Source organism: Paroedura picta, chromosome 11 (assembly GCF_049243985.1).
Source record: "Paroedura picta isolate Pp20150507F chromosome 11, Ppicta_v3.0, whole genome shotgun sequence".
NCBI classification, from domain to species: Eukaryota; Metazoa; Chordata; class Lepidosauria; order Squamata; family Gekkonidae; genus Paroedura; species Paroedura picta.
Window position 1 is genome coordinate 27,461,333 of NC_135379.1, and position 14,710 is coordinate 27,476,042.

Consider the following 14,710-nt stretch of genomic DNA (forward strand, 5'->3'; position numbering starts at 1 on the left):
AGCATCTTAAAGACTTTGTGTTTTTGGTACTATATTAACTTGGTTTTAAGTGTTTTAATTTTTAATGAGAAAGAAAGAAAAAGAGAAACGTAGATTCCCCTTCACTGAGGGGAGGGACTCTGTTACCTCAGCGTAATAGCCTCTGCTCACATGCAGAATGTCTTGGTTCATCCCCTGGTGTTCCAGGTGAAAGGATTTGTGAGTTTAAAAAACACTTCTGTCTAGGGTCTGGGGAGTCGATGCCAGTTGGAGCAAATTTGACTGAGTTCCCCCATGCCTTATCACTATTAGTCAGCTTGTATTGCTATGTTGTCCATCTCTCTTTGGGTCCACGTTGCTGCCCTTCTGACTCCTTACATATCTCTGTGGGGCATCATATCAAAACCTTGCATCGTGCTGTATGTACCTTCTCAGCGGACACACGTATTAGTTCTTTCTTTCTCTGAGACAGACCTGACATGTACCAATATCACACCTCAACAATGTTTTCTTTCTTAAAGAAAATCTATGGGATTTTTTGAAATTAGCATCATCTCAGAAGTCCCCCACATCAGGGGTAGTCAACCTGTGGTCCTCCAGATGTTCATGGACTACAATTCCCATGAGCCCCTGCCAGCAAATGCTGGCAGGGGCTCATGGGAATTGTAGTCCATGAACATCTGGAGGACCACAGGTTGACTACCCCTGCCCTACATAGTGCAGAGACCTTAATGGAGTCAGCTATTCCCAGAGACTCCTGTTGTTCAATAAGTTAGTTGCCTACCATTGTCGTGTTCCTTTATCTTCAGTATAAATACACCATATAGTCATAAAATAGGCTGTAACTATGTTTTCAGGACTTTTGGCGACCAGCTCATGGACGCTTGGATCGGAGGGCTAGGCTATTGCCTTGTTCCACTATAAGATTCACCCCTCCACCCCCAGCTTTCGTCCTTTGCATTATGTCTTGACAGAGAAGCCCGTCACTGGGAAATATCCTCCTGATCCCTCACCAAGACAATCTGTTTTTGCATACTGTTAATATTGTTACTATTGTCTTGTCCTCAGAGGACTAAGGACCCTTTTCGGTGAGTAACCAATGGTCATTCCATGGCCCATTTTTTAAATGGGCTTTTCTCCTAGTATAAATAGGAAAAGTGGAATAATGGGCAGCACTGTTTCAAACTGCAGATGGGGAACTTCAGCTTTATATTGCTCCTCCAAGTAGAAAATCCGGGGGTGGCACATCAGGGAGCAAGGTTCCAGTGTAGTCTTTTGCCCACCGCAGTAGCCTTTGAGGGTCTCGTTGAATTTTTGATTATTTCTTGGTTAGAGAGCACTTCCACATGGGAAACATGCAAATGAGGAACACAGTTGTTTTGAGTACATGGGCTAGAATGTTGAGATCGGCTGTCCTCTTACAACCAAGGTAATTGCAAACAAATACAGCACCATGCATAACAGATGTATGCGACACCGTACCCATGTGTGTGAGAAAGATCTGGCCTTTCACTAAAACCAGACCATTTCATATGCATTTCTATTTAGAATGTTGCCATTCTCCCATGGCCATTTCTGTTTTTTAGCATGTGTACACTAGTCCCAAGTAAATGCTCTTGGGAAGATGAAAGCAAGCATAGGCCAAGAGGAATGCCCTCATCCTTTCCAATACCAGCTCTCTGTCTGTCTCTCTGGAGTTATTGTGCCCAGCATCAAATGAACCTGCTGCTGAAAAACAAAAGATTGCTTTCTATACATGAATAGATATGCACACACAGAGAGTAGGTTCACATGCTTGGTGTAGGGGTTAAGAGTGCAGCTTCTAATCTGGCGGTTTAATTCCCTGCTCCTCCACAGACAGACAGCTGGGTGACCTTAGGCCAGTCCCGGCCTGATAGAGCTGTTTTGGCCAAGCAGTAATATCAGGGCTCTCTCAGACCCACCAGGTGTCTGTTGTGGGGAGAGGAAAGGAAAAGCGATTGTAAGCCGCTTTGAGACTCCACCTTGTAGAGAAAAGCAGCCTGTGAAAACCAACTCTGCTTGTTCTACAGATGTGATGACAGTAGACACATGAGGCCTCATTTCAGAAGAAAGAAATAAGCATGTGGCCTGGGATGTGTCTGGCATTTTATTCAAACCAGACCCTTACTTACTAGCTACTCATGCACATTTAGCATACCAAACTAGGAATCCCTGATGCGCTTAGCAGGGTTAGTATGCTGAGGGCTCTTTTGCCTCCTGTGGTAGGTTTTTTCTTTTTTAACAGGGGATTGTTAATGTAGAAAAGTGTTGGGGAAAGTAATCCTTTACTAGAGGTCTGGTGCAGTTGACTCGACACTTCATTACCACCTCATTCTTCTGCATGTCTAGACCATGAGTAGACCTAGGCCTGAAGAGAATGTGAGAAATGCAGTTTTAACTCTGTTCTTCCGTTTGGTCTTGTCCTGGGCATGTCCCCTCTTTTGTTCTTGCAGTACCCGGTTCCATTAAGCCTTATTTAGGGGCCTGAACTGTAATTCTCCAACATGATACAAAACTAGCCATGATCTAATGAGCTACACTTTTATTATATGTGCCTGTGCAATTGTGTTTTTTTCATGAAGCCAAAATGTGGCCTGACTTGTTTTAAAATACCTTTTGGCATATATCAGTTATTTAACTAAAGCCAGTAGAAACTTGCCTCTTGATTTTGGCAATGCAATTGTGCAGCTTTGTCTGGGTTCTTTTGGTAAAATGGCAAGAAAAGTCTCTGTTCAGTACAGTGCCAGCTCATAAAAATATTTCTAGCTTTAGTGCAAGTTTTTTTTTCTTTAATTTAATAGTGCATTGGTTCTAATTTATGCTTTTTAAAAAATAGACTGGCAGCTGAAGGAGAAATACTTTATGAATGAATGCATGTCTGTACATTTTACTTCTATAAGAATCTATTGGAACAGATTATTAACCTAACAGATTCTGAATCTCATTTTGCAAGAAATGAGAGAAGCCTACCTTATTCATTCATTTCTTTTAAAATTTCTAACTTGCATTGAGTTTACAATGTGTGCCATTGTTGTACAGAGGCTTTGCAGACCTTCCCAACTGGTGTGATCCCATCAATGATATTGTAGCTACTCTAGTATTAGATTACATGAAGAGCTACAAATGACATCTTGGGCTCCTTTGATTTTGAGCAGTCCTTACTACCAGTTAGACCATTTACGCACTGGGAACTTCACTGCCCCAGCTCCCATGCAGGAGCACAAATCAGGGGCAGATGAGATGCACGGGGCCAAATGCTCCCCCATATGGGTGCAGGAAGAGGTGGGGTAACCTGCCACAACTAAAACTCCAGTCTGCAGCCTGGAATGAAACCTCCAGTGCATAAATGGACTTAGACATGCATAAGTGCATAAGGGGCTGGCCAGGCTTCTTTTAATGAATATGTCCTTGACTACTATACCAGCAAAAGTTAGCTGCTTTGTTTTTATCAATCCACTATGTTGTTTCCTTTTTTGTTGTGGAAAAGAACTTCGTAACATGCTAGTTGTTTCCTTATTGTAGATTTCCATTTGTATCTGATGAAGAGAACTTTGACTCTTTGAAAGCTTATACCTGGGAAATCTTTTTCTGTAAGGTGCTACCGCACTCAAATCTAGCTCTCCTGCTGCAGTCCAACATGAAACTAATGGACTAGATTTCTGCATGAGTGGAGTTTTTTATGGGATGGGCTTCCCAAATTATGCTGTCATGTCAATTCCAGCAGGAGGTCTACCATGCAACTCAATTCATTCTCAGGCTGTGGTTTTCATTCTGAGTCTTTTGCAGAGGGGGGTCATTTGGAGATTTTTGTTATCAAAAATGATTTTGTCACATTTCCATTTTGATATTTCCCCAGAGAAGTCAGGGCAGCACACATAGTTGTGCCATCTATTTTATCTTCCTTACAACAGCCTTGTTAGATAGGGTAGACTGTGCGTGTGCAACCAGCCATAACATTTTGCTTGAGATAATGCGCTCTGCTTGGACATAAGAACCCAGGTCTTCTTGTTTCCATTCTGACACTTCAACCAGTGTATCACAGGGATCCTTAGAATGTTCTTATTCTGACTTGGCTTACATACCTCCCCTGCTTGGTTCTCTCTTAATTAAGTACAGTTTACCTTTTAACTGAAGCAAAAGAGGCATTCAGCACTCTGGCCTAGTTTCTTTCATTTCCATGTGAACTCTTTGCAGTTAAATAGCAGGACTCTGCTTTCCGGTTTAGGCCCATCAGTCCCAATGACTGAGGAGCCTGCCTCTGGGCAGGACTTGGAGCAGTTGGCCCTTCACAGTCCAGCATTACAGTTTTGTGGCTTTATGGATAAGGAGACAGTAAATGTTTCATTGTTTGCTACTCTGGATGTGCTAGAGAACTGACAGGACAAAGAACCGCAGCTTGCATTTCGAGGGCAGTTTTCCAGAGCTCTCTGTCAAAGAGCTGAGAATAGCAGATGGCACCCTGCCCTTTAAAAAATAACACAAACATGCAACAAGGCATCAAGCTGAAAAGGATATGCGTATTCCTTATTTGAGTCGTCACAGTAGCTAGCTGTTGCTTGTGGGCAAATCATTTCAGTTTATTAACCTGAGAAATAAAATACCCCACTGGCAGTCTTTTATACCAGATGGTGCAGGGAGAGAAGCAATAAAGAGCTGAATTGCTGATCCAAAAGGCAGTTTATTTTAAAACGATGAAAAGAAGCACAGGCTAGAGGGAGGATTGCACCCTGTAGACACTAACAAGACTCGGGACTGTAAAATCGGACTTCTTTATTAGGTAGCATTGAAGTACCAACAAACATACTCTTAGCTTGAACGTGTCCTATATTGCTTTTTGGATTGCCAGCCCCCACTCCCCACAAGGTCACCCTTTGCCTTGAGTTGCGAATGGTCAACATGGTGATGGTGGGGGCTGGTGGAATAGATCGTGAGGGTGGTGATAGGAACAGCCCAGGTGCCAGGCTGGCCCAAGAGGACATGAATTACAGCGGGTGTGAGAGGTAGGGGGCCCCAGCAAGGGTACGGGGTAACTGGGGAGGTGAGTAACGCGTAGGAATCCCAGAACTGAATGGCTACCAGCTTACTCTAAACAAAAGGGGGTTGAACAATAAAACAAACATCATGACATGTTCCCCATCGTAGAGGCGAGGAATCAAATCAAACAGAATCATAATAACCATGGCAAATCCCACAGGGTTCCGGTGCCAATGAAATCTTGATGGTGGCAGATGCAACAAGCAGCATGACCAAGGCTGCTAGTGGGATTTTCTACACCTATGTCAAATCTGCTGGGTTATGTTTTGGTATGAATACTTGGGAAAGCAGCAAAATAAAGCCAAGGTGATGAAACTGATGGGGAGGACACCATTATGCATATACACAAATAGGTCAGAGCCTTCTTTTCTCACAAACGCAAACACTGCCACCAGTACAGCCACCCCTGGCCTTTCTTTGCTGTTTTGTTGAAGAACAATGCTTGAACTCCAAAAGGGAGGTTGCCAACCATGAGCTGTACCCCACTCGGAGTTCTCTATACCACCCACCTTGTTTGCCTGGCTCCAGTCTTTCCAGAACTGCTTCCTGCTTATGTAGCAGCTGGAATTATTAAGCTTATAAGCCAAATAGAGTTTTATTTTGATGGACCGCAAAGTGTCACTTATCTTGCCTTTTGTCTGCTCCAGTATTTTTCGTGCTTCCCTGCTCTGATTCATAGACGTTATTTGTGGAAAGTCTTTCTCTTAAAACTCCGCATTTAAAATGTAGATGTACACCAGGCAAAGTTCTTGAATGGCTTTTTATCTTATTACAGCGGGAAACAGATGTACCATCTCAAATGCAGCAACATGTACCAAGTGCCTTGCTGTGGGCCCAGAATGTGGATGGTGCACTCAAGAGGTAAGCTCTTGCTCATGGTACAGAGCTACTGGCTTTGGTGTTCCTTGTGCAGACCTGTGCAAACAATAAAACTTTTGTATCAAAATAGGAAATCCATTGCGAAGGAAAAGTCTATTGAAATAACTTTTAAATTCTGTGCATGGTTCTCCACATTTATTTTTAACTGCCAACACAACCCTTTCTCTCCTTCTAATGAGTATTTATGTTGCATGTAAAAAGAATGCATAATTTGCACCAACTTACTTTCTAATAGGGAGAGGGGCTGCTGCCAAGCAGAAGAGTCTCTAGTTTGCATTCAGAAGGTGCTTCAGTCTACATGTAGACGTGAGATTTTTATGACAGGCTTTGTCATACCACTGCCACCATATAATTTGGGGGCTATCACTCTATGTAGGAAATAACATACAGAGTGAGAGGGATGGCTATGCAAAGACTGTGGTCATAGATTACTTTCAGTGCTTAGCAGTTTGTAGGCATAAGATTTTGACCCTGATCATGCCCCTTTATAGGTAAGAACTGTGCCAAGTATGGACCAGGTTCTACATCTTTCTTGTGTTCATTCCATCCCCCCCCCCCATTTTTTTTTGTTTCCTGTTTTTAAGCAAACCACCATAGCATGTGTTTTGATATTTTCCAGCCCAATAAATGAGAAATTCTGTTTGGCAATAAAAGCAATTCAGTTATGCAGTTCAGAGCAAAATGCATTTTCATCTGTCAAATTTATTATCTACTCAATTTAAAAAATTGTCTTGTGAAAAGCAGTTCTTGTTGAAATACTGATGGCCACCGATAAAGGGTAATGTTTGCCTGCTATGATGATGAAGTCATACAGTCAAGGATTTTTGAGGTGAAATCAGCCAGTATGAGCTTTTCTCCTCACATACAGACACTTAATTTGCATGCGCTGAGTAAGAGGTCCTCTGCAAGCATTCCATTTAATGAGGTGTCGTTGATAATACCCTTTTTAAAAAAAAGGTGTTTGGCTACAGTTCGGCTACCCCTGTAGTAGATCATAGTAAATGATTGTGCATTTGAAACAGTTATGATTACAAATCCTCAAGTGGAAGGGGTACTTCCTCCATTGTACGAGATGCTCGTGGGTAGGCTATGGTCAGCTGCAGCATCACCTGACTTCCACTCTGGCACATGTTGCTGGCAAGGCCTCATGGGAATTGTAGTTCATGGACATCTGGAGGACCACAGGTTGACTACCCCTGCTCCAGTGCATAATACCCCAGTGATGGGCATTGGGGTAAGGTGCATGCAGCATATCTTTGGCAACAGAACCGGTCACTGTGACCCCACATTTGCAGTCTCCACTCATATGTTATTTGCAGTTATTCAGCTTTGTGGGTGTATGCTTTCTAAACTGATATGAATGGCCAGAGCAATGAAGTTAGAATATACGAAGGCATAACAAGCTGCAACAAACTTGAAGCACAACAGCAAATTTACCATTAAAAAGCACCCTCCTTTAACAGGTGTATTAACACACCACATCCTCAATAGAAAGGTCCTTTCAAACAAAACTTCATAACAGGACTTCCGAAAAGCCGGGAGGTATGGGATTTTTTATTGTTTCCAGGATCCTTTTGAAGGGGTAAAAGTAGCAATAGAGAAGTCTCAAGAGAATAGTGTCACTATGTGCTTTCAGGGTAGTACACAAGGAAGAACAGATGTTAGGCAGATTCATTGAGGATATGTTCTTCGATAGCTACTAGCCATGGTCAGTAAAGGGAATAGCTATATATAGAGGCAGCAAATATTTAAATACCAGTGCGGGATGTAGCATCAAGGGAAGGCCTTGGCCTCTGTGCCCTGTTCATTGGTCCTCCAAGGCAACTGACTGGCCACTGTGTAAAACAGGATGCTGGATTAGATGGGCCACTGATCTGATACAACAAGGCTCTTTTTATTTAGCAGGGCTGAATGAAGTTGTCATATATAGTTAGGCAGAAGCATAACGATTCACTGTAACCATTCAGGAAACATTTCTCAAGATGTAAGCCAAGAAGGAACCGCTAGAAGCAGACTCTTCACGTTGTTCTTTGAAATGTAACTTCAGATCTCAATTATATAACTGTTGTCTCAAACCATCATCCGCAATGCATAAATGTCATGAATTAGGTCTCTTAGGCTTTTAAATTCAGGGCATAGTCCAGTTGAAGTCAATGGCAAAGCTTCACTTTCTTCTAACAGAGCTGGTGGCTCCTTTGCTAATTGTAGCATAAACCCCTAAAGAAGAAGAAGAGTTGATTCTTATATGCCACTTTTCTCTACCCGAAGGAAGCTCAAAGCAGCTTACAGTCGCCTTCCCTTTCCCCACAACAGACACCCTGTGAGGTGGGTGAGGCTGAGAGAGCCCTGATATCACTGCCCGGTCAGAACATCTTTATCAGTGCCATGACAAGCCCAAGCCCACATGCAGCTGGCTGCATGTGGGGGAGTGCAGAATCGAACCTGCCATGTCAGATTAGAAGTCCACATTCCTAACCACTACACCAAGCTGGCTCACCAGCTTGGATATGTAGTCTGTGTATCAAATTAAGCAGAAGTTATTAAAACTGCAAAAAAAATAATCCATCACTTCAAAAATAAATGAATTTCATAAAAAAACTATTAGACCAATTAGCATCTATGTATAAATGTTTTCTTTACATTGTTTCAAAAATATATATTTATGAAAAATTGTGTGAATGCACCATTGTCTAAAATGCATTGTGGTGATTGAAGATACTACAGAGCATTTTCTTTAGAGCTCTATTTCATTATATTTTCCCCACCTCTCTTATAACAGGATTTCATGGCTGGAAAAAAGCAGAAGGAACGTTGTGACATAGTTTCACATTTAATTACCAGAGGATGCATGCCAGACTTCATAGAAAGTCCTAAAGTTGATGTCATTGTATCCAACAATGAAGTTAATATACAAGTGACACCTGGAGAGATTTCAATCCAGCTACATGAAGGTTTGCTTACTCCCTCCCCCCCCCCCCCCAAAAAAAGGATGTGTGTGTGCGTGCGTGTGTGAGTGAGAGAGAGAGAAAGGGAGAGAGAGGGAGAGAGAGATCTGCTTCCCCATGGAAGTTGGCAACACTATAGGAAGGGAAACAAAGATGAGAAGGGAAGTATTATCTTCTCTTAAAATATTTTGGATGGAATTTGTAGGCTGCTATGAAACCTGTATTTAGTGAAAAGATTGGGTCCAAAACATTTTCAATAATAATGCTTTATTGTCGTAGAGAAGTTTGAGAATTGGAAATGTTCGCAAGTGGACCTGGGTCTCAGGAATATAATGCACCAAGGTTTTGCTAAAGTACTGAGGGTGATTTTCTCATCCATCCTTCAATTTTCGCTCGCAGAAAGACATATCAGTGTTATGCACAGATGGATCTTTTGCTTCTCATACCCCAGCACACTTTTGTAGTCTACCATTTTGCTTGTAGTCTACCATTTACAAAATACACTTATTCAGAAAAAATTGAATTGATTTAGAAATAGTTATTTCCATTCGGGGTTTTGTTGAATAACGTGTAATATTTAGAAATATTGATTCTAGCAGTGTGTTTTTACATTTCAGGATCTGAAGCAAGTTTTATTTTGAAAGTCCGCCCTCTGGAAAAGTACCCTGTGGACCTCTATTATTTAGTTGATGTGTCTGCATCTATGCACAAAAACATAGAAAAATTAAATACCGTTGGATTTGATTTATCTCAAAAGATGGAAAGTATTTCCCTTGATTTAAGACTTGGATTTGGATCATATGTGGATAAGACAGTGACTCCATACATTAGTATTCACCCAGGAAGAATCCATAATCAGTGCAGGTAGGTGCACATTCATTCCATAGTGATTTCAGTCATGATGGTGTAATGCGCACACATGTTCCAGTCCAAATTTATTGTAATTTATATTTAGAAGATCATTGGGGTATAAAAATAAGTGAGCAACCATTCATCTTTGAGTATCTACTAAGGGTTCTTGCATAGGGCTACCAGAGCCCCTAGGGTGATTTTGGGGATGGGGCTTCATGCAACCCCAGATTCAATGTATTAGATTTATCTGCTGCATTTGCTATATTTTTATTTGGTGCGTTTCTTTTTCCCAAACAGTGATTATAATCTGGATTGTATGCCTCCTCATGGCTATATCAATGTATTATCACTAACTGACAAGATAACAGAATTCAGAAGTGCAATTAACAGGCAAAAAATCTCTGCCAATATCGATACACCAGAAGGCGGCTTTGATGCTGTGCTGCAGGCAGCTGTATGCCAGGTAAGAGGTAAATAGAGAAGGAGCAATTGATAGCAAATGGAGATTTTTGCCAAATTTCTGTAATTGAGAATCTTATGGTTTGAGAAGCAGATGATAGGTTCCCAGATACCATTTCCACATAAGAGCAAACCTCCGCATTGGCATTCTTTAAAATATTGAACAATGCAAAACCTTGCACAGAATTTTGCTTCCCCAGGAGTAGATCCAAATTTTTTATTCCCTCATTCTACGGGTTTCTTTATAGTGTTTTTTCCCCTCCAGATCTTAGCTCAGTTTTCCAGTGAGGAATTCCCAGTTCAACTTTGGTTTCTGATGGCACTGTCATTTTGTGTCATCAGTGTAACATGTTCACTGATGACACAAAATGTTCCCTGAGCAATCCAGTTATTTTTTTAAGCATTATGACACATTTTTTTTTCATTACAATATAGCCGTATTATAACATGGGGACAAAACAGGCAGCAAGGTTTCATGTCACCTTCTCTGTGCAGTTACCTGTCCATGAAGTTCCTTTCCTTCCTTTTTTGGATAGGTGGGTAGGTTTTGATACTATTCGCTTTTAATGTTTCTTCATTCTTCCCCCCTCCTTCTCTTCTCCTATAGCTCCCAGTGTGTTTTCTTTTTTTACAATGCTATAACATTTCTGCATATCAGAAAAGGAGGTTCAGAAAAGGACAGAGTACATGAGGACACATTTAGCATGCTTCATTATTATTGAATTGGTGTATCCAGTTCAACGATCGTCAGGGGACCTTTGAAATGGCAGAAACCATGCTCTTTCCCATGATACATCCATCTTTTCTTACAATAATGTGATGCTATAGCATTACTGTATATGCACAACAAAAGTCGTTCTGGTGTTTACAAAGTACACAATGACCCAGCTGCACAACCCCATTTCAAGGGAAGTGTGGAACACATGGGGAGGGTTGGATCTGAATTCAAGAAAAATGCCTTGAAATAAATGCTGCTTTGTGGAAGGGGTGCCACAAAGTTGAAACACCAGCTGGGGATTCAACTTACAGGAAAATAGTGGCAACATTGAAGTGTGGAGAAAGTCCCATAGCCTAAGGCAGGACTGTAGAGTTTGTGCTGCTCCCAGAGGCATAGCATTGGGTTCGGTGATCTCTGTCTGCTAACCCAGGAAGCTTGCTTTGGCAGGAGAAGGCTTTTGCTTAGCAGAAAGTAGTTATTGGATATACACCAGATATTTTGCCCAATGGCTTTACAGAAGTTTGTCATGCTTTGAAAATCCCAAAACTAATTCCCAGCAACACCTACACAGTGTTTGTGATTCTGTCTTGTATGTCTGTTGAATAGTATAAATAAAATGTAGAAGACAGTTCGGGAATAACTTGGGTATTATTTTACTCTTTTCTTTTAAAAACTATTAATTTTTGTTTCATTCCCAGTATTAAACAAATCTTGTAAAAGGAAAAAAAAAAATCCAAGTCCACCTACTCTGCATAATACTTAATCGAAATACAGTGACCTAAAATGCTTCATTGAAATCCTTCTTTTCAACATAGTCTTACATAAATGGCCAGATGAATATATGTCCTCTCCTGCTTATAACCTCAGAAAGTGGCCCTGAACTTCAAATGCTAGGTCTGCAAGATGGCAATCTCCCGGCATCTAGTCACCCATTGCATCATCATGGAAATTTAGGCATTTCCCCAATTCTTAGTAATATATAACTGTGATACTAGTAACAGATTAACTCTAAGGTTTTTGCAGTGATGAACTTCCACCTTGATTCAGCTCCTTCCAGCAGACTCAAGCATGAGTTAAATAGAATTTTATGAGCTGCCTGTTTGTTGAATTCTCTTACCCTCTCTTGGAAATCCTCAGTTTGTTGACAAGACCACTGTATGTGCATGTGATAAATGTCACTCATATATGAATACACTTCAGCAGTGCATTTCCTTATAATATTTCAACCATAACCCATTGCTCACCATGTATACATTGCACTGTGCTGGGTGCAGAAAGTTGCAGCTAGAATGTAGACAGGAATGTATCATAGGGACCATGTCACCTCACTCTTGGCCCATCTAAACTGGGTCTCAGTTTGTTTCTGGACACAAGTCAAGTTGCTGCTGTCGACCCAGAGGACTGCCTACTCCCTTACAAGCCTACCGAGCTACTACACTCCTTTCCCAACACCCTGCTTCAGGTGCCCCCACTTTTAAATATTAGGCGGGTAGCAACCTGAGGAAAGGCCATCTCAATCACAGCCCTGGAATTCTGCAACTCTGTCCCCAGGAGTCCCTTTCGTTGCCATCTTCAGCCAGCAGGGGAAGACATCTGTGTCATCTAGCAGTCCCTCGTGACCTCCTTCCTGCACAGTGTTTTAATTGTTGTTTTTATGGTTTTGTATGTGCGTTTGATTTTAACTTTCAAACCCTTTTGTATGTTTGCAGTGTTTTTAAGACCTATTTTTATTATGCATATCTGCAAATTGTTAGCTGTCTTGGGGGCCCCGTTGAAGGCAGAAAGGCAGGGTATAAACTTTGTAAAAGAACAAATAACAAATGTGTAGACACTATCTGAATCTATTGTATTACTTCATTTAGTGAAACAAGCATTATTTTGATTTTTTCTTCTTCTAAAGTTTTTGAATAAAGTGAAAATATATGTCCAGCTAAGGAAGAATATGCCAACTTCACTCCTAAGGGGAAGCTGGGATATTCTTCCTTAGCAAGAAGAATCTTCTAATAATCTGCTAATAATTTGGTCAATATCATTTTTACGTTTAGTAGCCTTTTCCCCTCTTCCCTGCACGTCAATCAGTTATTTTTTTAGTTGTTACAATGTAAACCCAGAATATACAATTAGCTATGCCTGGCGTCTAAAGGTTCCGTTCTGCTACCAACAGAGCCTTCCTCTAGTGGAAACAGCATGTTCCACCGGTGGAAAATGCATTGCACTGGAGGAAAGTTCCACATAGGTAGAACAGAACCTTTGGATCTATGATCAATGCCAGCTTTATTTATAGGGGGGTGCAGAGATATTTTATTGTGTATAGTAGGAAGAGCCTTTCTTGGATGGCCCAGGCTAGTCTGATCTCATCAGATCTCAGAAGCTAAGTAGGCTAGCATTTGGATGGGAGATCTCCAAGGATAACCAGAGTCATGAAACAGAGGCAGGTAATGGGAAACCATCTCTGCACCTCTCTTGCCTTGAAAACCCTGTGGAGTTGCCAAAGTTAAGCCTTGACTTGATGGCACTTTCCACTACAGGAAGGACAAACCTTCCTTTTGTTTTGCAACATCGGTTCAGGAGACCTAGGTCCTGCAGATGGTGCCTATGTTACCCAAATTGCGTGGACACGTGTCCTAAAAACACGTATCTTTGAGCTTGTGGGGAATATTAGCCCAAAATGCTGCGAGAGGGGGGTAACTTAGCGTTATCGGATCGTTACCTTTGTATACGAGGGTTTATTACACCCGTGGGAACTCAAGGCAAACACAGATTTAAAGGTAAAATATTAATATAAGATTTTATTGAAAGGAAAATAACAAAAGTACACACAAATAGCTAACACACATACAAGCAGTCATATAGAGAAGGGGAGGAAGAGTGGAAGGCTTGATAGTTACCTGTCCAAGGAGCGGTGGGTCAGAGGAAGAAGCACGAACCAGCGTGGGAGGTCCCGGGTTGGAAGACACTCAGAGTGGCTGTGTGAAGCCACAGTTTTTATAGGATTTTGGGAAGGGGGCTATGTGACAAGGCTCAGGTAAGCATGTGCTGGAAGTTTCCAGGGTCCCCAGAGATTAGGACAATACCTGGCCAAGTGGGGGGTGATGGCTGTAAATGGATTTGGATAAAGGTATTAATGGCTCTGAGGAAGAGAGCCATCAGGTCTAGCTGGCAGGATGGGAGGAGATATCCCCTGGCAGAGGGACCAAGTGTGAAAAATGTTGCAAGACAAAGGATTTTCCTAGGAGCCCTTAGGCAAACAGGAGGAAGCCAGTCCACTCACTTAGAAATACAATTGGGGGGGGGGGGGGGTGAGCTGATGCAAGCTTGAGTCCAGAGGCACCTCAGGGTCAGGCAAAGGCTGTCATTCCAAACCTAAGGCAGAGAACAAGATTTCTAAGATGGAGTCTGGCCTGGCTCGGCTGACCCTCGCAGTGTCATGGCTTTAGCTTAAGCCTAGACTATTGTGGGGTGCCATTGGTTATAGAAGACAGTGTGCCAAGGCATAAGGCAGGGATCCTGCCATGCGTAACACCTAATCTTGTATCCCAGACTTTAAAAAAATGGTGCTTACTGTAATCCTATCGTTATGGAGACCCAGCATGGTATAGTGGTAAAGAGCAACAGCTTCTAATCCGGCAACCTGTGTGAGAATCCCCAATCCTCAACATGCAGCTACCTGGGTGACCTTGGACTCATCACAGCCCTGCTAGTGCTGTTCTGTCTGAGCAGTCCTGTCAGAAGCATTCTCAGCCTCACCTACCTCACAGGGTGTCTGTTGTGGGGAGAGGAAAGGGAAGGCTATTGTAACCCGCTTTCAGATTCCTTCAGGCAG

The 14,710-nt window shown here is 42.0% G+C and overlaps 1 protein-coding gene across 2 annotated transcripts in view; it reads left to right on the forward strand.

Annotated features, from left to right (window-relative positions):
* The window catches only part of ITGB8 (integrin subunit beta 8), a 48,731-nt gene that overhangs the window by 14,637 nt on the left and 19,384 nt on the right, over nucleotides 1–14,710 (forward strand). Inside the window, exons 1-5 of one of the 2 annotated variants that reach the window (XM_077302543.1) lie at nucleotides 752–5,340; nucleotides 5,810–5,895; nucleotides 8,693–8,864; nucleotides 9,476–9,722; nucleotides 10,008–10,173. In XM_077302543.1, the coding sequence (XP_077158658.1) occupies nucleotides 8,699–8,864; nucleotides 9,476–9,722; nucleotides 10,008–10,173 (579 nt within the window). In that variant the 5' untranslated portion in view covers nucleotides 752–5,340; nucleotides 5,810–5,895; nucleotides 8,693–8,698. Of the gene's footprint in view, nucleotides 1–751; nucleotides 5,341–5,809; nucleotides 5,896–8,692; nucleotides 8,865–9,475; nucleotides 9,723–10,007; nucleotides 10,174–14,710 lie in introns of those variants that run through there. The other variant, XM_077302542.1, reaches the window with a different exon arrangement.